This window comes from Schistocerca piceifrons, chromosome 8 (assembly GCF_021461385.2).
Source record: "Schistocerca piceifrons isolate TAMUIC-IGC-003096 chromosome 8, iqSchPice1.1, whole genome shotgun sequence".
In the NCBI taxonomy this organism is placed as follows: Eukaryota; Metazoa; Arthropoda; class Insecta; order Orthoptera; family Acrididae; genus Schistocerca; species Schistocerca piceifrons.
The window spans coordinates 408,801,782-408,825,367 of NC_060145.1; the positions used below are offsets into that span (position 1 = coordinate 408,801,782).

At 38.1% G+C, this 23,586-nt stretch overlaps 1 protein-coding gene across 3 annotated transcripts in view; it reads right to left on the reverse strand.

Moving 5' to 3' along the window:
- Nucleotides 1–23,586, reverse strand: part of LOC124711634 (protein HIRA-like) — a 237,620-nt gene that overhangs the window by 182,343 nt on the left and 31,691 nt on the right. For 2 of the 3 annotated variants that reach the window (XM_047241819.1, XM_047241820.1), the window contains exon 4: nt 16,490–16,588. In XM_047241819.1, coding sequence (XP_047097775.1) covers nt 16,490–16,588 — 99 coding nt within the window. Of the gene's footprint in view, nt 1–16,489; nt 16,589–19,248; nt 19,336–23,586 lie in introns of all 3 variants that reach the window. The other variant, XM_047241821.1, reaches the window with a different exon arrangement.

Here is a 23,586-nt window from a genome sequence, read left to right on the forward strand (position 1 = left end):
AAAACTACGCTAGGTTTTCCCAGAAAAACTATTTAAAAGCTAAGCGCAGCAAATAAGTACAAAAACGCTTTATACAAACAGTACTCGCTGCTGCTGGTGCTCTCGCTCTGGCTGTCACAAGACAACTGCTGATTCAAGTGACTAGTGGCTAACGGCCGCGAATCAAACAAAAGACGGTTTTAGGGCGCTTTCTGTTCTAAACGATCAAGATAACACTAAGAAATCTAACACGAAAACTACGTAAAGTTTTATCAAGAACTGTTAGTTACTATGCAGAGCAGATAAACACAAATAGAATCCCTTCCTTAATGGAAGGTCGTAAACAAAATGCAAAATAAACGCTTTATACAAACAGTACTCGCTGCTGCTGGTGCTCTCGCTCTGGCTGTCACAAGACAACTGTCATTGTCAAAAGCTTTCTCTAAGTCTACAAATGCTAGAAATGTTTGCATTTCTTTAATCTATTTTCTAAGATAAGTTGTAAGGTCAGTATTGCCTCATGTGTTCCAACATTTCTACAGAATCCAAACTGATCTTCCCCGAGGTTGGCTTCTACCAGTTTTTCCATTCATCTGTAAATAATTCGCGTTAGTATTTTGCAGCAGCGACTTATTAAACTGATAGTTCGGTATTTTTCACATCTGTCAACACCTGCTATCTTTGGGATTGGAATTATTATATTCTTCTTCAAATCTGAGGGTATTTCACCAGTCTCGTACATCTTGCTCACCAGATGGTAGAGTTTTGTCAGGACTGGCTCTCCCAAGGCGGTCAGTAGTTCTAATGGAATGTTGTCTACTCCCAGGGCCTTGTTTCGACTCAGGTCTTTCAGTGCTCTGTCAAACTCTACACGCAGCATCGTATCTCCCATTTCATCTTCATCTACATCCTCTTCCACTTCCATAATATTGTCCACAAGTACATCACCCTTGTATAGACACTCTATATACTCCTTCCACCTTTCTGTTTTCCCTTCTTTGCTTAGAACTGGGTTTCCATCTGAGCTCTTGATATTCATACAAGTGGCTCTCTTTTCTCCAAAGGTCTCTTTAATTTTCCTGTAGGCAGTATCTACCTTACCCCTAGTGAGATAAGCCTCTACATCCTTACATTTGTCCTCTAGCCATGCCTTCTTAGCCATTTTGCACTTCCTGTCGATTTCAGTTTTGAGACGTTTGTATTCCTTTTTGCCTACTTCATTTACTGCATTGATATATTTTCTCCTTTCATCAATTAAATTCAATATTTCTTCTGTTACCCAAGGATTTCTACTAGCCCTCGTCTTTTTACCTACTTAATCCTCAGCTGCCTTCCCTCAGAGCTAACCATTCTTCTTCTACTGTATTTTTTCCCCAATTCCTGTCAATTGTTCCTGTATGCTCTCCCTGAAACTCTGTACAACCTCTGGTTTAGTCAGTTTATCCAGGTCCCATCTCCTTAAATTCCCACCTTTTTGCAGTTTCTTCAGTTCTAATCTACAGTTCATAACCAATAGATTGTGGTCAGAGTCCGCATCTGACCCTGGAAGTGTCTTACAAGTTTCCCTTCAGTACCTGAATAATTTCTTTTATCTCATCATACATTTCATCAATTTCTTCATCATCTGCAGAGCTAGTTGGCATATAAATTTGTACTACTGTAGTAGGTGTGGGCTTCATGTCTATCTTGGCCACACTAATGCAATCACTATGCTGTTTGTAGTAGCTTACCCGCACTCCTATTTTTTTATTCATTATTAAACCGACTCCTGCATTACCCTTATTTGATTTTGTATTTATAACCCTGTACTCGCCTGACCAGAAGTCTTGTTCCTCCTGCCACCGAACTTCACTAATTCCCACTATATCTAACCTTAACCTATCCATTTCCCTTTTTAAGTTTTCTAACCTACCTGCCAGATTAAGGGATCTGACATTCCATGCTCCGATCTGTAGAATGCCAGTTTTCTTTCTCCTGATAACGACATCCTCTTGAGTAGTCCCCGCCAGGAGATCCGAATGGGGGACTATTTTACCTCCGGAATATTTTACCCAAGAGGACGCCATCATCATTTAACCATACAGTAAAGCTGCATGCCCTCGGGAAAAATTACAGCTGTAGTTTCCCCTTGCTTTCAGCCATTCACAGTACCAGCACAGCAAGGCTGTTTTGGTTAGTGTTACAAGGCCAGATCAGTCAATCATCCATACTACAGCATCATAATAATAATACAATTTTGTTTTATATACAGAAGAGGCAGAGATGATGATGATGATGATGATGATAATGATAATAATAATAATAATAATAATAATAATAACAATAATAAAAATAACATCTAAAAATCTAACACTAAATTACCCTAGCTCAAATTATCATGTCATCCTCTAAAAATTCTTTTATCAAATAGTAACATGTCTCCACCAGAATCTGACGTACTCTTATTTTTAGGATCTTTGGCTTAACATTAAATATATTTTTGCCCATTAATTTGTTATTATTGTCATCCCCATATACTGTGGAGCCTGTTCATATAATTTCAATTTGTGTGTGGGAAGCATAAAATTATTTTTATTTCTTGTGTTGTGTATGTGGATAAATTGATTTTCCTCAAGTAATTTTTGCCTGCTATGTAGGAAGATAATAATTTCATAAATGTATATGGAGGCTACAGTTAGGATTTGCAGTTGTCGCAATAATGGGCGACAAGATTCTTTTTTCTGTACGGTACACATGTATCTGATAATTTTTTTCTGAAGTTTCAGCATACGAGATACTTCAGTTGAACTTCCCCAGAAAATTACACCATACCTAATTACAGATTCAAAATAACTATGGTATGCTATTGTTCGTATACTCATGTCTGTAGAATTTGCAAGTATCTGCATTGCAAATGCAAAACTGCTTAGTTTATTTGATAATGAGTCAATATGTGTGTTCCAGTTCAAGAACTTTTCCACATTTAGTCCTAGAAATTTGACAGTGTCAACTTCTTCTGTAAGTTGATTATTGCATTGTATTTTAAGCTCTCCACATTTTGAGTGTTTGGTTTGGTAATGTCCCATATGGGTTTTCGCAATGTTCAGTTTCAACCCATTTAACTGGAACCAGTTCTCTAGGGTATCCAGTGCGCTCACAATGAATCTTGGAATTTTTTCTGCATCACCATCTTCAATTAAAACACAAGTATTGATGGCAAACAGAACTGATGGGGAATTGATATTTGTGAATAAGTCATTTACATAGAATAGGAACAAGTTAGACCCAAATTGGAGCCTTGAGGCACACCTTGTAATACAGAACTCCACTTCGAAAAATAATTCACCACATTTGAAGTGATAGTTACCCTTTGTTTTCTGTTCTGCAGGTACGATGTAAGCCATTCGAGAATATTGCCCTTAAACCCATATTTATCTAATTTGTAGATAAGCAAGGCATGGTTTACAGAGTCGAAAGCTTTAGTAAGATCACAGAAAATACCAGCAGCTTTACTCCTCTGGTCCAGTGCTTTGCATATCTTTTCAATAAAGTTATTTGCTGTATCGAGGGTGTTTTTTCCTGGTTGGAATCCAAATTGATTATTTGTAATAATATCATTTTGCACAATAAAATTTTGTATCTCGTTTGCAGCTACTCTCTCAAACACTTTCGACAAGATTGGAAGAATAGAAATAGGATGATAGTTTCCCATGTGTTCCCTCGACCCTTTCTTGAACAGAAATCTGACTTCGGCATACTTCAACACATCAGGAAAGCATCCCTGTTGAAAAGATTGATTAATTATTTTAGTTAGTGGAGGTGCTGTTATGTGATACACAGCTTTAATCACTTTAGTCAGTATTCCATTCCACCCAGCTGAGTTTTTATTTTTTAATCATAATATAATATTTTGCACATGCTTTATTGAGACTTTTTTAAAATCTGTGACACACTCAGCTCCTTGCTGGAATCCAAAGGGGTTTACTTTACTCTGATTCTCTACTATATCGACATCTGACTTTGCCACATTTATAAAGAATTCACTGAAACACTCCGATATTTGAGCTGGATTTACAATAAGGCTATCATTTACTTTAATTCTAGATATTTCATTTCTATTAATTCTGGCACCTACCTCTGATTTGACAACAGACCACACTGCCTTTGTTTTACTTTTATGTTGTGAAATGAACTAATTGTTTGGCCTTTGTTTGGTTGCTTTCACAACTTTTTTTGAAGGTAGCTTTATAAAGTCTAACATATTCAGTAACATACCTATTTTTATTAAATATTTCAGTTCATTATGTAGTTGCCTATTCCTAGCACCAGAAATTTTTATACCCAGAGTTATCTATTTAACTTTACCAGTGATGCAATAAATGAAGCACACAAAAGGGAATACAAACTTCTAAAAAATGAGATCAAAAGGAAGTGCTAAATGTCTAAACAGGAATGGCTAGAGGACAAATGTAAGGATGTAGAGGCATATATCACTAGGGGTGAGATAAATACTGTCTATAGGAAAATCAAAGAGACCTTTGGAGGAAAGAGAACCACCTATATGAATATCAAGAGCTAAGACAGAAAACCAGTCCTAAGCAAAGAAGGGAAAGCAGAAAGATGGAAGGAGTAGTTAGAGAGTCAGTACACAGCATATATACTTGAGGGTAATATTTTCGAAATGGAAGAGGATGTTGATGAAGATGAGAAGGAAGATATAATACTGCATGAAGAATTTGACATAGCACTGAAAGACCTAAGTCGAAACAAGGCCCAGGGAGTAGACATTCTGTTAGAGCTACTGATAGCCTTGCGAGAGCCAGCCATGACAAAACTTTTCCATCTGGTGAGCAAGGTGTTTGAAACATCCAGACTTCAAGAAGAATACAATAATTTCAATTCCAAAGAAAGCAGCTGTTGACAGGTGTGAAAATTACCAAACTATCAGTTTAATAAGTCACGGCTGCAAAATACTAACATGAATCCTTTACAGAAGAATGGAAAAACTGGTATAAGTCGACCTCAGGGGAGACCAGTTTGGATTCCATAGAAATGTAGAGATGTGAGGCAATACTGACTTTACGACTTCCAATAGAAGACAGGTTAAGGAAAAGCAAACCTACATTTATAGCATTTGTAGACTTAAAGAAAGCTTTTGACAATGTTGACTGGAATACTCTTTTCAAATCTAAAGGTGGCAGGGGTAAAATACAGGGAGAGAAAGGCTATTTAAAATTTGTACAGAAACCAGATGACAGTCATAAGAGTTGAGGGGCACGAAAGGGAAGCAGTGGTTGAGAAGGCAGAGAGATAGGGCTGTAGCCTATCCCCAATGTTATTCAATCTGTATATTGACCAATCAGTAAAGAAAACAAAACAGGGAGAAGAAATAAAAACTTTGAGGTTTGGCACTGACATTGCAATTCTGTCAGAGACAGCAAAGGACTTGGAAGAACAGCTGAACACAATGGGCAGTGTCGTGAAAGGAGGGTATAAGACAAACATCAACAAAAGCAAAACAAAGATAATGGAATTTAGTCTAATTATATCAGGTGATGCAGGGGGAATTAGACCAGGAAATGAGGCTCTTAAAGTAGTAGATGACTTTCACTATTTGTGAAGCAAAATAACTGATGATGGTTGAAGTTAGGAGGATATAATTGCAGACTGGCAGTGTCAAGAAAAGCATTTCAAAAGAAAAAATGAAATGAATATATGGCATTTATTGGCCGGGATATCCCTTTTGGGGTTCAGCCGCTGTATTGCAAGTCTTTTTAGTTGAAGCCACTTCGGTGACTTGCGTGTCAGTGATGATGAAATGATCATGAAGAACACACAACACCAAGTCTCCTGCCGGGAATCGAACCCGGGCCCCCTAGTGTGGTAGGCGGTAAAGTTACTGCTGTGCTAAGGAGGCGGACATTTCAAAAGAAGAGAAATATAGTAACATCAAGTACAGATTTAACTGTCAGGAAGCCCTTTCGTAGAGTATTTGTATGGAGCATAGCCATGTATTGAAGTGAAACATGGATGATGAACAGTCTAGACAAAAAGAGACTAGAAGCATTTGAAATGTGGTGCAACAGAAGACTGCTGAAGATTAGATGGGTAGACTATATAACTAACAATGAGGTACTGAATAAAATTGGAGAGAAAAGGAATTTCTGGTACAACGTGACTAGAAGAAGAGATCAGTTGGTAGTATACAGTTAGAGACGTCAAGGGATCATCATTTTAGTACTGGAGGGAAGCGCTGCGGGTAAAACAACAACAACAACAACAACAACAACAACAACAAATTAATATGCAAGAATCTCTAGAGGAGGTTATTGCATTTACAATCAAACTTTTTCTTTCTTGGCACATTTTAAAATCATCCCTTCTTGTAAGAAGGTAATAATAATACAAATATTTCTATTAAAAGGTTGGTAGCTTTATCAATGGTGGATCATTTTAAGTTTCTGGTATCTCACAGCATATAGCAAGTATCTGGAAAGTAATGATGCAAAATATTAACCCTGCATTGCATGGTGTTGTCATGCAGCAAAAAACTGTAAACTTACATATCATGTTAAGAAAAACACTTGAATATGCATGATGTACACATCTGGCAACACACACAGTCTGGATGCATCGACCCAGACTGTGTTTAGCGGCAATCTTTGGTGAAGGTCGAGCTGTACTGGTACTGTGAACGGCTGAAAGCAATGGGAAACTACAGCTGTAATTTTTCCAGAGGGCATACAGATTTACTGTATGGTTAAATGATGATGGCGTCCTCTTGGGTAAAATATTCTGGAGGTAAAATAGTCCCCCATTCGGATCTCCAGGCAGGGGCTACTCAAGAGGACATCGTTATTAGGAGAAAGAAAACTGGCATTCTACGGATCGGAGCGTGGAATGTCAGATCCCTTAATCTGGCAGGTAGGTTAGAAAACTTAAAAAGGGAAATGGATAGGTTAAGGTTAGATATAGTGGGAATTAGTGAAGTGTGAATTCAGCTGCCAGCTAGATCACATCTAAATTGTTTTTGAGGGTATATAAAATGATGGCCTCTCAACAGAGAGGCAGTCCGGATGATTGACTGATCTGGCCTTGTAACACTAACCAAAACGGCCTTGCTGTGCTAGTACTGTGAACGGCTGAAAGCAAGGGGAAACTACAGCTGTAATTTTTCCAGAGGGCATACAGATTTACTGTATGGTTAAATGATGATGGCGTCCTCTTGGGTAAAATATTCCGGAGGTAAAACAGTCCCCCATTCGGATCTCTGGGCGGGGACTACTCAAGAGGACGTCATTATCAGGAGAAAGAAAACTGGCATTCTACGGATCGGAGCGTGGAATGTCAGATCCCTTAATCTGGCAGGTAGGTTAGAAAACTTAAAAAGGGAAATGGATAGGTTAAGGTTAGATATAGTGGGAATTAGTGAAGTTCGGTGGCAGGAGGAACAAGACTTCTGGTCAGGCGAGTACAGGGTTATAAATACAAAATCAAATAAGGGTAATGCAGGAGTCGGTTTAATAATGAATAAAAAAAATAGAAGTGCAGGTAAGCTACTACAAACAGCATAGTGATTGCATTAGTGTGGCCAAGATAGACATGAAGGCCTCACCTACTACAGTAGTACAAGTTTATATGCCAACTAGCTCTGCAGATGATGAAGAAATTGATGAAATGTATGATGAGATAAAAGAAATTATTCAGGTAGTGAGGGGAGACGAAAATTTAATAGTCATGGGTGACTGGAATTCGAAAGCAGGAAAATGGAGAGAAGGAAACATAGTAGGGGAATATGGATTGGGGGTACGAAATGAAAGAGGAAGCCGTCTGGCAGAATTTTGCACAGAGCACAACTTAATCATAGCTAACACTTGGTTCAAGAATCATAAAAGAAGGTTGTACACATGGAAGAATCCTGGAGATACTAGAAGGTATCAGATAGATCATATAATGGTAAGACAGAGATTCAGGAACCAGGTTTTAACTTGTAAGACACTTCCAGGGTCAGATGCGGACTCTGACCACAATCTATTGGTTATGAACTGTAGATTAGAACTGAAGAAACTGCAAAAAGGTGGGAATTTAAGGAGATGAGACCTGGATAAACTGACTAAACCAGAGGTTGTACAGAGTTTCAGGGAGAGCATACAGGAACAATTGACAGGAATGGTGGCAAAAATACAGTAGAAGAAGAATGGTTAGCTCTGAGGGAAGGCAGCACAGGATCAAGTAGGTAAAAAGACGAGGGCTAGTAGAAATCCCTGGGTAACAGAAGAAATATTTAATTTAATTGATGAAAGGAGAAAATATAAAAATGCAGTAAATTAAGCAGGCAAAAAGGAATACAAACGTCTCAAAAATGAGATAAACAGGAAGTGCAAAATGGCTAAGCAAGGCTGGCTAGAGGTCAAATGTAAGGACGTAGAGGCACATATCACTAGGGGTAAGATAGATACTGCCTACAGGAAAATTAAAGATACCTTTGGAGAAATGAAAACCACTTGCATGAATATCAAGAGCTCAGATGGAAACCCAGTTCGAAGCAAAGAAGGGAAAGCAGAAAGGTGGAAGGAGTATATAGAGGGTCTATACAAGGGCAATGTTCTTGAGGACAATATTATGGAAGTGGAAGATGATGTAGATGAAGATGAAATGGGAGATATGATACTGTGTGAAGAGTTTGATAGAGCACTGAAAGACCTAAGTCGAAACAAGGCCCCGGGAGTAGACAACATTCCATTAGAACTACTGACAGCCTTGCGAGAGCCAGTCCTGACAAAACACTACCACCTGGTGAGCAAGATGTACAAGACAGACGAAATACCCTAAGACTTGAAGAAGAATATAATAATTCCAATCCCAAAGAAAGCAGGTGTTGACAGATGTGAAAATTACTGACCTATCAGTTTAATAAGTCACGGATGCAAAATACTAACGCGAATTTTTTACAGACGAATGGAAAAACTGGTAAAAGCCGACCTCGGGGAAAATCAGTTTGGATTCTGTAGAAATGTTCGAACACGTGAGGCAATACTGATCTTACGACTTATCTTAGAAAAAAGATTAAGGAAAGGCAAACCTACGTTTCTAGCATTTGTAGACTTAGAGAAAGCTTTTGACAATGTTGACTGGAATACTCTCTTTCAAAATCTAAAGGTGGCAGGGGTAAAATACAGGGAGCGAAGGCTATTTACAATTTGTACAGAAACCAGATGGCAGTTATAAGAGTTGAGGGGCATGAAAGGGAAGCAGTGGTTTGGAAGGGAGTGAGACAGGGTTGTAGCCTTTCCCCAACGTTATTCAATCTGTATATTGAGCAAGCAGTAAAGGAAACAAAATAAAAATTCGGAGTAGGTATTAAAATCCATGGAGAAGAAGTAAAAACTTTGAGGTTCGCCGATGACATTGCAATTCTGTCAGAGACAGCAAAGAACCTGGACAAGCAGTTGAACGAAATGGACAGTGTCTTGAAAGGAGAATATAAGATGAATATCAACAAAAAGCAAAACGAGGATAATGGAATGTAGTCGAATTAAGTCGGGTGATGCTGAGGGAATTAGATTAGGAAATGAGACACTTAAAGTAGTAAAGGAGTTTTGCTTTTTGGGGAGCAAAATAACTGATGACGGTCGAAGTAGAGAGGATGTAAAATGTAGACTGGCAATGGCAAGGAAAGCGTTTCTGAAGAAGAGAAATTTCGTAACATGGAGTATAGATTTAAGTGTCAGGAAGTTGTTTCTGAAAGTATCTGTATGGAGTGTAGCCATGTATGGAAGTGAAACATGGTCGATAAATAGTCTGGACAAGACGAGAATAGAAATGTGGTGCTACAGAAGAATGCTGAAGATTAGATGGGTAGTTCACATAACTAATGAGGAGGTATTGAATAGAATTGGGGATAAGAGGAGTTTGTGGCACAACGTGACTAGAAGAAGGGATCGGTTGGTAGGACATGTTATGAGGCATCAGGGGATCACCAATTTAGAATTGGAGGGCAGCGTGGAGGGTAAAAATCGAAGAGGGAGACCAAGAGATGAATACACTAAGCAGATTCAGAAGGATGTAGGTTGCAGTAAGTACTGGGAGATGAAGAAGCTTGCACAGGATAGACTAGCATGGAGAGCTGCATCAAACCAGTCTCAGGACTGAAGGCCACAACAACAACAACAACAACAACAACAACATAAAATGATGCTTAATGGTAACACACATTATGGTTCCACTTCCCTGTAACGGAACAATTAATATTTAATGAATATTTTCAGTTTGTTACCATATGACAACAAACCTAAAACATAGAATAAATCAAAATTTCTGTGTTTGACCTGTTATATAGTATTTTGTGTGTTGGTCCCTATCATCAGATGGTCTTTCATTGAAATCAGTTTCCTAAAAAAATTCATGCAACAGAGCGGTAAAAAATGGAAGAAAAGTAATTTTTTGGAGTTATCAATATTGTATTTTCTTCTAATATTCACGCAAGAAGCCCTAAATTATCAGACACCAATTTTAGCACTGATGTGCATGATAAGTAACTTCTAAAGTATGGCATCAATTAAAAGTCTCACCAAATGCAATCATCAGACTGAGAATCATTTTCTATACAAAAATGACGAAAAGGCTTTTAAAATGTATCAGCATATGATTTCTTTTTATGTTGATAATTTCCCAACAGGTGAAGCATACGAAAACTGTAGTGACTAATGAAATCATATAACCACCCATGGAAAGATCCAAGCATAACTCATCAATTAAGTTCATGAAAAATATCTAGGCATATCAAGAACTAATCTTAATTAAGTGGTCACAGACAGATGAGGCTACTGGAAACTGTGCCTACTATGACTGGCAAAAACAAGTAATGAAACTTGTGTTCATCATGACACATTCATCATCGTAGAAAATCTCTAGATTTCCAACATAATACCAAAGTATACAGTCAATGATATTTTGGTACAATGAGAGGTCACTACTAGCATAGTTTTAGCATTTTTGCCTTGAGGACACACTACCAATACTGATGTTTACTAAAGGAATGTCAAACCACCAGGCTACAATGCTAACATTGAAAAGACAACACCCATTCACACTGCACATGATACAGAGAAATGACTGCTGCATTTGGAAAGTAAAGTTTTGATGTACACTTAATCATATGCAGTTGATGTTCCTGAGACATATTGAGTCTCATCCTTATCAATAATAATGATGTAGGCTGAAGCAATGAATCAAAATCTATACCAGCATTGAGACTAATAAGCAGGAGACACGGGTTTGAATAATGGTGCTGGTAATAATTTTAATTCATTGCTATGGCCTACATCATTATTTTGATGTACCAATGCCATTCCTTTCCAAAGCTGAAGGAATGAGAGCTTAGAAAAACTCTGGCACACAATGTTATAAGTGAAGAGGAAGCAAATAAGTCAACTGGCAGAACAAGCAGTGCACTTCCATGGTGTTGGAATAAAAGAGTTTGTAGCTAAACTGGAACATATGTGTATTTTTGGCAATTAAGATTTCTACTGAAAATGATGAGCTGAATAACTTACATCAAGTCAGCATCATTTTGCTGTTGGCTTTCTGTAATTGCCCATTTTTTAAAATGAGGGAACATATGAAATGAAATGACTGTATGGCACATTGATGGCCGGTGAGTTGCAAGTCTTTTCAGTTGATGCCACTGTGGGCAACATGCATGTCAATGATGATGAAATGATGAGGACAACACAACACCCAGTCCTCAAACTGGGTAAATCTCTGAGCTGGCTGGAAATCGAACCAAAGTCTGCCGCACTGACAATTCAACAAAGGGAGCAGATATAAGGTCACAACAAGTACTAGTCAATGTTACACTGTCATTTGATGAGAATCATTATAATCACCACCACCACCACCACCACCACCATAATCATCAGGCACATCATCAAGCTCTCGGAGGCAGTGGTCATCTTTCAAATGGTAGTTTACACAGTAGCTACTGGCAAAATCCTCTCTATGTTATTTGCTGTTACAGTGCAGGAGCAGATATGGTACCATTATTCCCACTGTGTTGATACAGCATTCAGTAAGGGCTGCTCCTCCACAATGTAGCCATTAAAAGGTGTAGCAATAAGGTGTTACACCATTGTCCTCTCTTGAAAAGCTGTGTCACCCTTGCAACTGGAAGGGACGTTTGGATGCTGTTCCCATGAGATGGCAATTGGCAAACAGGTTGGTGTCCCCCCCCCCCCCCCCCCCCCCCCCCACACACACACACACACACATCGCTGGAATCTGTGGCATCAGCTGGAACTTCTACAAACAAGTTTTCTTAGTCTCTCAATCAATGGTGTTTCCATGGAGTTCTAGGTTGACATATGGGCAATCAGTATAAACATGAAAATATACCAGTGCAATTGGCCCACTGTCACTACTGCAACCACAGTGGCAAGTCATCATCCCCAGTAAATAGCTGGTTCACTGAGATGCCAAACTACGCTATAAGTATAAAAAGGTACTATATAAACTAATCTTTGTTGCAGTTGATTCCTTTGTATGAAATTTGAGTTTCTCATAGCATTTAAAATGTTCAAACAAATTAAAGGAATGTAGCTGAGCGACATCTCCAACAACCGGCAATATTTCGACAGGCGAACATGCTGTCATTTTCACGGTATAAACGTAACGAGATAGCACTGTGCACAGAAATTTAACACCTCTGTAAGTGGAGCTACACCTACCAAGAACCATAATCTAGTTTATTCAGAAAAACACAATACACGCACACACAACACACTGTAAACAACTAGAACATCACACAACCAAATATGCCTAGTATCAGAAGTTATTACTAGTGAATATTAATTACCAACCAGTTAGAATGTTGGATCAACTTTGGCTGTCCATTGTTTAATCGTAGTGAGCAGTATTCCAAGCAGAATATTTTGAAGATGAGGGATTAAAACTGTGATCCAAATACAAGGGTTCCCCAGAAAGTAATACACTGCATTTGTTTTCTTCGACAATTTTTTATGGAACATAATGAGAATTACACACAGAAGAATGGTGTTCTACGTATACACCCTATTTTTCAGTGTAATTTCCATCCTGTTCTATGGTCTTCCTCCAGTGAGAAACAAGGGCATATATACCCTGTCGGTACCAATCCTTGTCCTGGTGGTAGAGCCAATGCTTCACTGTGTGAATCACCTCCCCATCGTCCTCAAAATGTCTTCCACAATTGGCATCCTTTAACAGCCCAAACAAGTGGAAGTCTGAGGGGAGCTAGGTCAGGGCTGTCAGTTGTGACAGCCAAGGATGCCCTAACCCCAACCACTGGAGCTCCACTGAACTGCACTCTGATGACCTCACCCACCGTGCCCAGTGACTAACTGCACTTCTGTTGACAGCAGATGCTCCATACACTTTGCGCATGTGCTTGTGAATATTCCCCATAGTTTGTTTATCTGCAGTGAGAAATTCACTGACACCACGTTGCTTGTAATGTACGGTACATCACCTACAGATGCCATTTTGAAACTGTCCTGCAGTTATGCTACTGTCAAAAGTGACAGAAGCTTGGCGCACCCACTCAGGAGATTTCATATAATACATACATAATGTTTCCCACTCTAAGCATTGTTTTCAGCTGAGAAAAAAAATGTGGTGCATTACTTTCTGGGCAACCCTCGTAACCATGAAATAGCCATCACTTCAACCATTCATTATATTCTTTGGTACTATCTACAACAGATAATCTATTTAGCCAGTGTTCCAGAGCCATAGTAAAAACCAATGGTAAATCAAATACTGAAATCTGCAAAAATTAGCTGTGGCCAAACACTGCCCTATGGATATGCACAACATATTGTATGAACCAATAACAATTCCGGCCCACACTCCAAATTACAATAACTCAATTAAGATGGGCATTTTAAAAATCAGAATGCACGTCAACAACTTTAAACAGAGATGGGGTAAGGACCCAACAATGCACAAAAGTAGATCAGCAATTGTGTGTGTGTGTGTGTGTGTGTGTGTGTGTGTGTGTGTGTGTGTGTGTGTGTGTTCTAGCTTGTAAAACAATTCATCCAAAAGCTACCAAATTCTTCATTTTTCTTTGTGCGTCTGTAAACGACTCAATTTTTTTACTATTTGGTGAGTTTTCTCCTTTACTCCTAAATTATTTACATTCTGCAGAACTTTACCTGCCTTATTTATAACACTTCAAGATTACAGAAAAGAATGCTCCATAATTATATTTCTGATGGGAATCACGACATTGTGGGTCAAATGGTATACCTGGAACAACCTTTGGTTTCAGGGACATTGGTACGGCATTCACATCTGTGGATTCCTGGGATTTCATTATAATTTTATCAATACTGGGTTTCTCCTTTAGAAAAAAATAGCTTCCATCAGGATTTTTGACTATCTGTTTCTCTTCCTACTGATGACAATGGGGGTAACTGCTAGAAGTCTGAAATTTTTTACAAATATGATGCACATTACTCTGGATCAGTTCTGCATCAACAAGAAGCTCCATTACTGTGGCACAATAATAGTTTGTAACTATTTGCCCTCTCTTTCTTACTGTCAGTGATACACAGGAAGAAAAGAAAAGTCAACATCACTCTCGGTAATCCCCAATATTTAGGAAACACTTAGAATTAAGAAAACAAAAGCTAAAGTACAGAAATAATATACAAAGGAAACTGGCTGTTATTAATTGGGATCAAATGTAAACATCTTGAGAACTACAGCACAGCCACTGGTGTATCCTGTCATTGAAAGCTTTCTTGTGTTTGAGGTGGACATAGCCACGTCAATAAAATAGATATTCATCTAAAGAACAGAATGAGAATTGCGATAGGAACTCTTAAATCCACACCAATACCATGACACCATAGTGTCGGAAGTTCCATGCGGCTTTTCGCGGATGATGCTGTAGTATACAGAGAAGTTGCAGCATTAGAAAATTGTAGCGAAATGCAGGAAGATCTGCAGTGGACAGGCACTTAGTGCAGGGAGTGGCAACTGACCCTTAACATAGATAAATGTAATGTATTGCGAATACATAGAAAGAAGGATCCTTTATTGTATGATTATATGATAGCGGAACAAACACTGGTAGCAGTTACTTCTGTAAAATATCTGGGAGTATGCATGCAGAACGATTTGAAGTGGAATGATCACATAAAATTAATTGTTGGTAAGGCGGGTACCAAGTTGAGATTCATTGGGAAAGTCCTTAGAAAATGCAGTCCATCAACAAAGTAGGTGGCTTACAGAACACTCGTTTGACCTATACTTGAGTATTGCTCATCAGTGTGGGATCCGTACCAGATCGGGTTGACGGAGGAGATAGAGAAGATCCAAAGAAGAGCGGCGCGTTTCGTCACAGGGTTATTTGGTAACCGTCGTAGCGTTACGGAGATGTTTAGCAAACTCAAGTGGTAGACTCTGCAAGAGAGGCGCTCTGCATCGCGGTGTAGCTTGCTCGCCAGGTTTCAAGAGGGTACATTTCTGGATGAGGTATTGAATATATTGCTTCCCCCTACTTATACCTCCCGAGGAGATCACGAATGTAAAATTAGAGAGATTAGAGCGCGCACGGAGGCTTTCAGACAGTTGTTCTTCCCGCGAACCATACGCGACTGGAACAGAAAAGGGAGGTAATGACAGTGGCACGTAAAGTGTCCTCCGCCACACACCGTTGGGTGGCTTGCAGAGTGTAAATGTAGATGTAGATGTAGACTGTCAGTACTTGCTACTATTGCCCCATCAAATCTCCAATGCCAAGCATAACACATGAACAGACAGAACTCAACAGAGAAATCAACAGATGTTCTTCCATGGTCATCAGAATATAGGTATAAAATAGATCTGACCAGCCAATTCTTGGGAACCACCATACAAAGAAAAATATGGGTAGCTACCTCAATCATATAAGAACTGGCCATGCTGTGACTAAAGCAACACTTCATAAGGAAGGAATGACCAATGTCACTGGAACATCACTGAGCCACATTTTGCATAATTGCCCAAAAGGAAAATTCACTGGTACCTGGAAAGACTTTGCAGAGGATACATCTCAAGAAATTAACTAGCTGGAATCTTCCAATATCCAACTATTTTGGGGAATGGCTATCTGAACCTCTTAACTACCGGTAGTGACAGCTCTCCAGTTTTCAGCACAGTTTGTATCTTGAGGTACAGTTCACATTTTTAAATAAAATTTTTCTAACTTTACAAAACTCAATTTTAATAATTTATGAGATTTGTGACAGTAATCATTTAGGTAACGATGTATTTACATCCTGAATACAAGAATCACACTTATCAACATGATATATATACTACTACCAGACCTATCAATCTATATTCAAACAATTGTTTCAATGCATTTTTTAAAAAGAAGCATTTCAAAGGAAACTAGCAAAACACAAAACCTATCAGCCTACTGGCAGTACATTAGTAGACAAATAAGAAGAAAGGTAAAAACAAAAAACAGAAAAAAATGAACAGACAGAGGAAATATTCGTACCTGTGTATTTACTAATTTTCCATATCATTATAAGCTTGTCATCACCACCAGATGCCAAAAATTTTCCTGAGAAACTCCACCGGACACAATTCACACACGCTGCAACAATGAAGAAAAATCTTATTTTAAAAAAATTGTACAATAAAGGAGAAAATTCTGCTATTAACAAAAAAACAAATATATTTTCAGAAGATTTAAGGTAATGATTGCATTATTTACTAAAAGTTTTGGGAAGACCATCATTGGACATGTTACTGCGTAAGATAGAAGATTCAGATACAATAGTAACTACAGTAAAAGCTGTTACAAATCCATCAACAGCAGTTCAGACTGACTCACAAGTTGCATGTAATAATGTTGCTACTAACTTCACCATAGATTTAAGTATCAGGAAGTCGTTTCTGAAAGTCTTTGTTGGAGTGTAGCCATGTATGGAAGTGAAACATGGACGATAAATAGTTTAGACAAGAAGAGAATAGAAGCTTTCGAAATGTGGTGCTACAGAAGAATGCTGAAGATTAGATGGGTAGATCACACAACTAATGAGGAGGTATTGAATAGAATTGAGGAGAAGAGGAGCTTGTGGCACAACTTGACTAGAAGAAGGGATCAGTTGGTAGGACATGTTCTGAGGCATCAAGGGATCACCAATTTAGTATTGGAGGGCAGCGTGGAGGGTAAAAATTGTAGAGGGAGACCAAGAGATGAATACACTAAGCAGATTCAGAAGGATGTAGGTTGCAGTAGGTACTGGGAGATGAAGAAGCTTGCACAGGATAGAGTAGCATGGAGAGCTGCATCAAACCAGTCGCAGGACTGAAGACCACAACAACAACAACAACAACAACACTTTCACCATGACTAAAAGTTGGGATCAGTTGCGTTAAATTTATTTAGAAATTCTTGAAATAGATTATGCCAGATATGTTGGATCTCAAATGCCTCTCCTCATATAGTGCAGTTTTTCCTTGATCTCTTGGAACTTGTCTTCTGATTGGATTTTAAATAAATCCTCTGCAGCTGACATCAACTTTGAGCCTCTATGAAGTTCCTGAGATTCATGCAAGCTGCAGAGCAGTGTGTGTATAAAATATTTATACTGCTTTCAGACAAGATGATGGGTGCATTTTTCACAATCAGAAGACAAGATCCAAGATATCAAGAAACACTGCAATGTGCTGCTGCTAAGACACTACACCAGTCCAACATAATAAATTATTTTCACAATTAATTATTAATTATTTTCAGAATAACATTTGAAGATGGGCGTATAAGAGCACGAAATAGGTCATGTTCTAAATAAAAGAACCTTACAACTGTAGCGGGATTTTCAACCTCTGGTATAAAGTTCAGTTGCGGATGTTCCTCTGGCAGGTTTATTTGAAATTAAAAGAAAAAACTCTATGGAGGCAATGTTGGCTGTTTTAGTCACCACAAAGTTCTCGAGATTAATGGGATCTGCAGAGCACTTTATACATGGGAAAAAGGGGGTTTTAAGCAAACTGGTCTCACTAAAGATCAAAACCACACCCAAAGGCCACAAAAACCTAATTTGCACACACCTAGGTCAAACTGATACAAGATAGCTGTGAATAGGGTACAGGTCTATACAGAGTATGATAGTTTGTAGAGTAAACATTTAGATGTAGATTATGTGCTTGCTTTTGGTATAACATCTGCATACCCGCACAATGAAAAATTCATAGTACTTAAAATCTATTCTACATCTCTCTGAAACACCAGGAATCTCAATGATGCATGTTCTGTGCACTCCAATTATACCAATCACAGCAGAGTGTCAAATGGGTAACCATTCACAATGTTCTGGAGTTCTGAGTTTAATACTTTCATGGTTTTATTGAAAGTAACTGAATCAGAAACTCTCCTTGTAGTATGTGATATCCTTCTCCATCCTGTTGATGACGGCAAATCTCATAAAGAACTGGAAGCTAAAAAGAGCCATGCCAGTCTGCAACTATACAAAAAGACCCACAACTTGCATGTCAACAACATCCCAGATTTGCTTAACAATACTGTGGTCAATAGTCCCAGACAGCCCTGCCATGCATCTCATGATGGTTCACACAGTACAGATGTAGATATGAATGTTACCCAACATCCCTCAGCACCATTTGAAGTGGTAGTGAGGCATATTGTCTTGCATAATGTATATATCTCCTGTGGTGCTACAAGTGAGCAAAAGAAGGTACATGATCTCTGTACTTTTAGATACAGTCCACATTTTAGAGACAAGAGGTGAAACAAGTAATTTTAATCTTTTGTTTTGAAAGTTCTTATCTCTCCTCAAAACTGGCTATTTTTGGACTTATTGCACCCAGTTTCAAAAACTCATGAGAGATATGTTACATTTCCAGCTACATCAGATGTTTCCTTTTTTATTGTTTTTTACATATATAATTGTCTGCATGTGTTTGTATATGTGTGTGTGTGTGTGTGTGTGTGTGTGTGTGTGTGTGTGTGCGCGCGCACGTGCATACCTGTCCTTTTTTCCCCCTAAGGTAAGTCTTTCCGCTCCCTGGATTGGAATGACTCCTTACCCTCTCCCTTAAAACCCACATCCTTTCGTCTTTCCCTCTTTCCTGATGAAGCAACCGTGGGTTGCGAAAGCTTGAATTTTGTGTGTGTGTTTGTGTTTGTTTGTGTGTCTATCAACATACCAATGCTTTCGGTTGGTAAGTTACATCATCTTTTTTTTAGATATAATTTCTTAAAAATTGTCATATCTAGAAAGTTCTTACTTTGGCAGCATTGGTGCCTGTTGTCACACAATGGAGTGCTCAACTACCTGTTGCAGTGAGTCAGACCACCATATGGAGTAGCTCTTCCTGTGAAAACATCGTGTGTTACAGTCAGGTCACCCACAGATGTATGAATTAGTTATTTATGAATAGTGAGTACATACACAACAACCAAACCCAACACTGTATAATGCTCCTGATGATAATTTGCACAGTGAAGCTTGTTCAGTCAATAGTTGGCTCTTATTTTAGCTACACCACCTGTAGTAATCTATTAGGCCTGTTGTTTGAATAAGCTGTATTTTTTCTCATTTCTTTATTAATTAAACCTGATCACATAAACATGCACAAGTTTCATGAAATTTCCTGAATATGACTTGCTCTAATTAATGGTTTAATTGGCATTTTGTTACTATCCTTATACATTCCAATGCCTATTTTCCGTAAGAAAAGTCAACAAAAAAGTATGAAATTTTCAACTTTATTCTTAGACTTCGAAGACAGAAGAATTAAACAAATGCAACTAGGCTTTGCCCAACTGTTGGTGATTTACAAGAATTTGAAGCGAAAATGCAAATTCTATTAATGGTTGAGTCCCTGTTCCACACACTCTTGAAACAATTGTTACAAGCACGGCCTCTGGAAGGTAGTCAAGAAAGATGACAGAGCCTAATGCTGGGGTGGTATCTTCAAACACACACTGAAAACTAAATTTATTTTCATTCTTAAATGCTACATCCATTTGCTACAAACATAACAAGAAGCGTATTTGACACCTGTTGCCAGGTTTTTAGCTAAATAGATCTGGCATTAACAATTATTCTAGTTCATCCCAGAATTGTTAAAGTCATTTCAAATAGGGGTTCTGAAGAGGCACACACAGAAAATATGTATGACCTTTCTTCTTTTTTTAACAAAGATGGGGTCCTACTTGCTTTGTAGGCAAGACCTTTATCGTGTTAATACACAAAACAGTTGCTACAATGTAGGAAGAATGTCATTGGCTTAAATATTATATTATCAAATATTCCTGCATTATTTTGCCAATTAATCAGAAGTAATGATCTGAGACAAAACAAAGAAAAATAGACATGGGCTGTCACACTTCTTCCAAAAATTTCACTTTCATATTGCCCTATTCATCAAGTATCCACCTATCCACCCTTTGTCATCTATGTGCTTCATAATTTATCATTACCCAACACTCCATGAAAATATCTACCGCGATGCTGTCGACAAGAGATAGTGGTGTTGCTATCACCGTAAGTAACGTGCATTATTTCTTATTGTCTCACTTCTAGGAAGTGATAGAGCTACGGAAACCGGTCTCTAGTGCATCTCAACTGGCTTTATTGTTTGCTGACCTCTATATGTAAGTTGTGATGGAGAACATCTGCAGTTAATGGTATGGATGTTAGTATGTCTGAGTTCAGCAACACCCACAAGAGTCACCTCTACAGAAACTAGTTGTTTGCCCCAATTTTTGATATTTACAACATCTTACAGCATTCAGTATACAAGACATAATTTTTATATAACATGTACATTAGGGTAAGATTACTTCCTCTCCATATATAAAGAGTGCTAAACAGTGGACACCCAAACATAAAAGATGGAAGATTTTTTGGATTCTGGGCAAAGTTCATCGTAAGAGATAACTAATGAACAATTCACACACCAACTGTAGTGTAGAGCTGTTGCTGCATGAACTGTGCAAGCAGCAATCCCAGCTGTGGTGGATATTGGGGAAAAGGGTGGAGCATGAAGTGGAGAAGAAAAAACAAGAAGACTTGAATGCACTGGGAAAGACTGTGTTGAAGTGCGACATGTAGATGAAAGACACGCCAGGATACTGGTGCACAAGGAGGAATGTTGAGAGAAAAAGGGAAAAATACAAATAGAAGGTATTATGTTTGAGTTCCAGCAGAAATAAAATAATTTTTCTCACAAGACTGCATTTTATTTGGAAAAACTTTTATACTTACAATTTTCCAATTCCACGGAGAAGAGACTGTGAAGCAGCTACTGAAGTCTATTACATTTTTTTAACAGGATGTTCCATTACTGAGTGAAACTGTTGGCCTTAGGCCGTAGCTTGGCAGCGGCAGTTCATCTGGTTGGCTATTTCATACTTGGTCACATGTGAGTTTAAGGTGAGGTGCCCAACTGGACCATTTTAGGGCAATTTATGTTTTAAAATAAATGTCCTGCTCTTTTTCAGCACAGTATTTATTTTCCTGATGATGTTCTTGGCATCTCTGACAGCTACATTAGCCCACTTTCTCTGCAGTCACGCCACTTCTAATCGCCTAATTTCCGAACATTTTCCTGCTCAAGCATCACGGATTTTGATGAAATTTTGTGTGAATATTTGCACATAACCCCAATGATAACTGGCAAAGTTTAATGTTCGTCAAAGAAACACTGGCAGAGATATAGCCAGTCAACTTGTTTGGCTCCACACACAAGTTTGCACAGACTGTGAATTTCTGACGGCATTGAGCTGTTATATATTGGGTAATATTTTGTTGAAAACAGTCAAAAGAAATTTTAGACAGAATCACCTGAGAAAAATTTCAGAGATTGGCTTCTTATATCTCAGGAACTAAAGTTATGACAAATGTGAAATTTGGCATATAGTAATCTGACAACACAAGGTTCTCATATATAAAGTTTCATTTACTACCACTTTCCAATGCTGAATAAATTACGGGGAAAATTGACCTAATTTTGCAAAAAACTGTGTTCTTTAAAACTCTCCACACTGGGCTGATTAGGAAGACTGTGGCTTTAACCACAAGACAATGTGTATTTGATAATCCAATGTGGGCTAGTGATGCCAGATACTTTGAATCAAAGTTGGGTGCAAAAATTGCAATACGAATAAAATGTAAACTTTGGATTATTGTATTTCATAGAGTAAACGCATGCTGGAAATGAAACTTAATATGCAATGGTTCAAGTGGCTCATTAGCATAAGGATATGGCAAACAAAATTTCATCCCCTTACTATTTTCCAGTAATCTACAAATTTGGAAAAGAAGGGAGAATGACTTTTGTGAAAAGGTGTAAATTGGTGTACTGAGCACTTCTACAAATACCATTTTTAAAGCATGAAGACCAGTCTCATTTGAAACAATATGGTTTAAGATCCCCGCACCCCCCAAAAACAGTGGGTGTAATTTCCAACATGGGATAACAACGCTACATAAATTGAGGCAAAGTGGGCAGAAAAATCGTGATGCGAATAGAGTTTTAACTTTGTCTTCAGGTATCTCATTGATTAAAGGCACGATAAACATGAAATGTTGGACACAACAACTTAGCAACATGAAGTATTTTATAGGATAACCAAATTTCTATAAAATCAGTTCAAACCCGATTTTCATAAAAATTACAAAAATAGATCTCATTTAATATGTTTTTAGAAAGTTAGTTTTCCAGAGGGAAAATCTGCATGCTACTTTACACCATTTTGTAGCTTATTACATCAACAAGGGAATGTTGCAATCTGTTAACTGTTGCACTATTTCAGGTCAATGCAAAATGTTACGGTATCTGTACAGGCGTTTATTCAAAAACTGATCAACTTTTTGTGAACTCAAACAAAAAAACATTATTTAAGTGCCATCTCAGCTGCACAATGTAAAAATTATAAGAATTTTGTCAATCCGTGTAGCCACAAAAATGATTTCAACACTGATGCAGAATGGAACTTTTTTGTCACCAGCTACGGAAAATCTGCAGGGAGTGATGGGATTGATAGCACAAGCAACTGGTTATATGCACAAGCCTACAAAGGCCATCAACCAATCAAATACTGAAGACAAAAGATCTATTCATCTTTTGTGACATATCTGTGAGTGTGTGTGTGTGTGTGTGTGTGTGTGTGTGTGTGTGTTTTACAAAACAAGAAATGTAAGAAAGCAAAAAGTTTGAAGAAATAAGATGGCAAGAAAGCAGCACAGTTGCCAGTATGAGAGAGCATCATAAATTCGTATCAGCAAAGTTTCTACTGACATGATAAATTTTCTATTTTGTTGCCAGAGTATCTAGTGCAGCCATGCTCACTCTGAAATGGATAGGAGTTGATACTCTCAGTCATTATATTGCCTGTAAATATGATAATGAATGGTGGATCGGTAACATTATTGAAAAATTAATGAAACACAATTATACCCTGACAAAATTTATGCATGCTTAAGGCCCAGCTCATTCATTTTATTGGGTACCAGATCAAGACCCCATCATGCTCTATTTTCCTTCAATATAATCATCTAACTGACAGTATCAATTTCCAGAAAACGAACTGCAGAAAGTGGTTCAAATATTATAAAA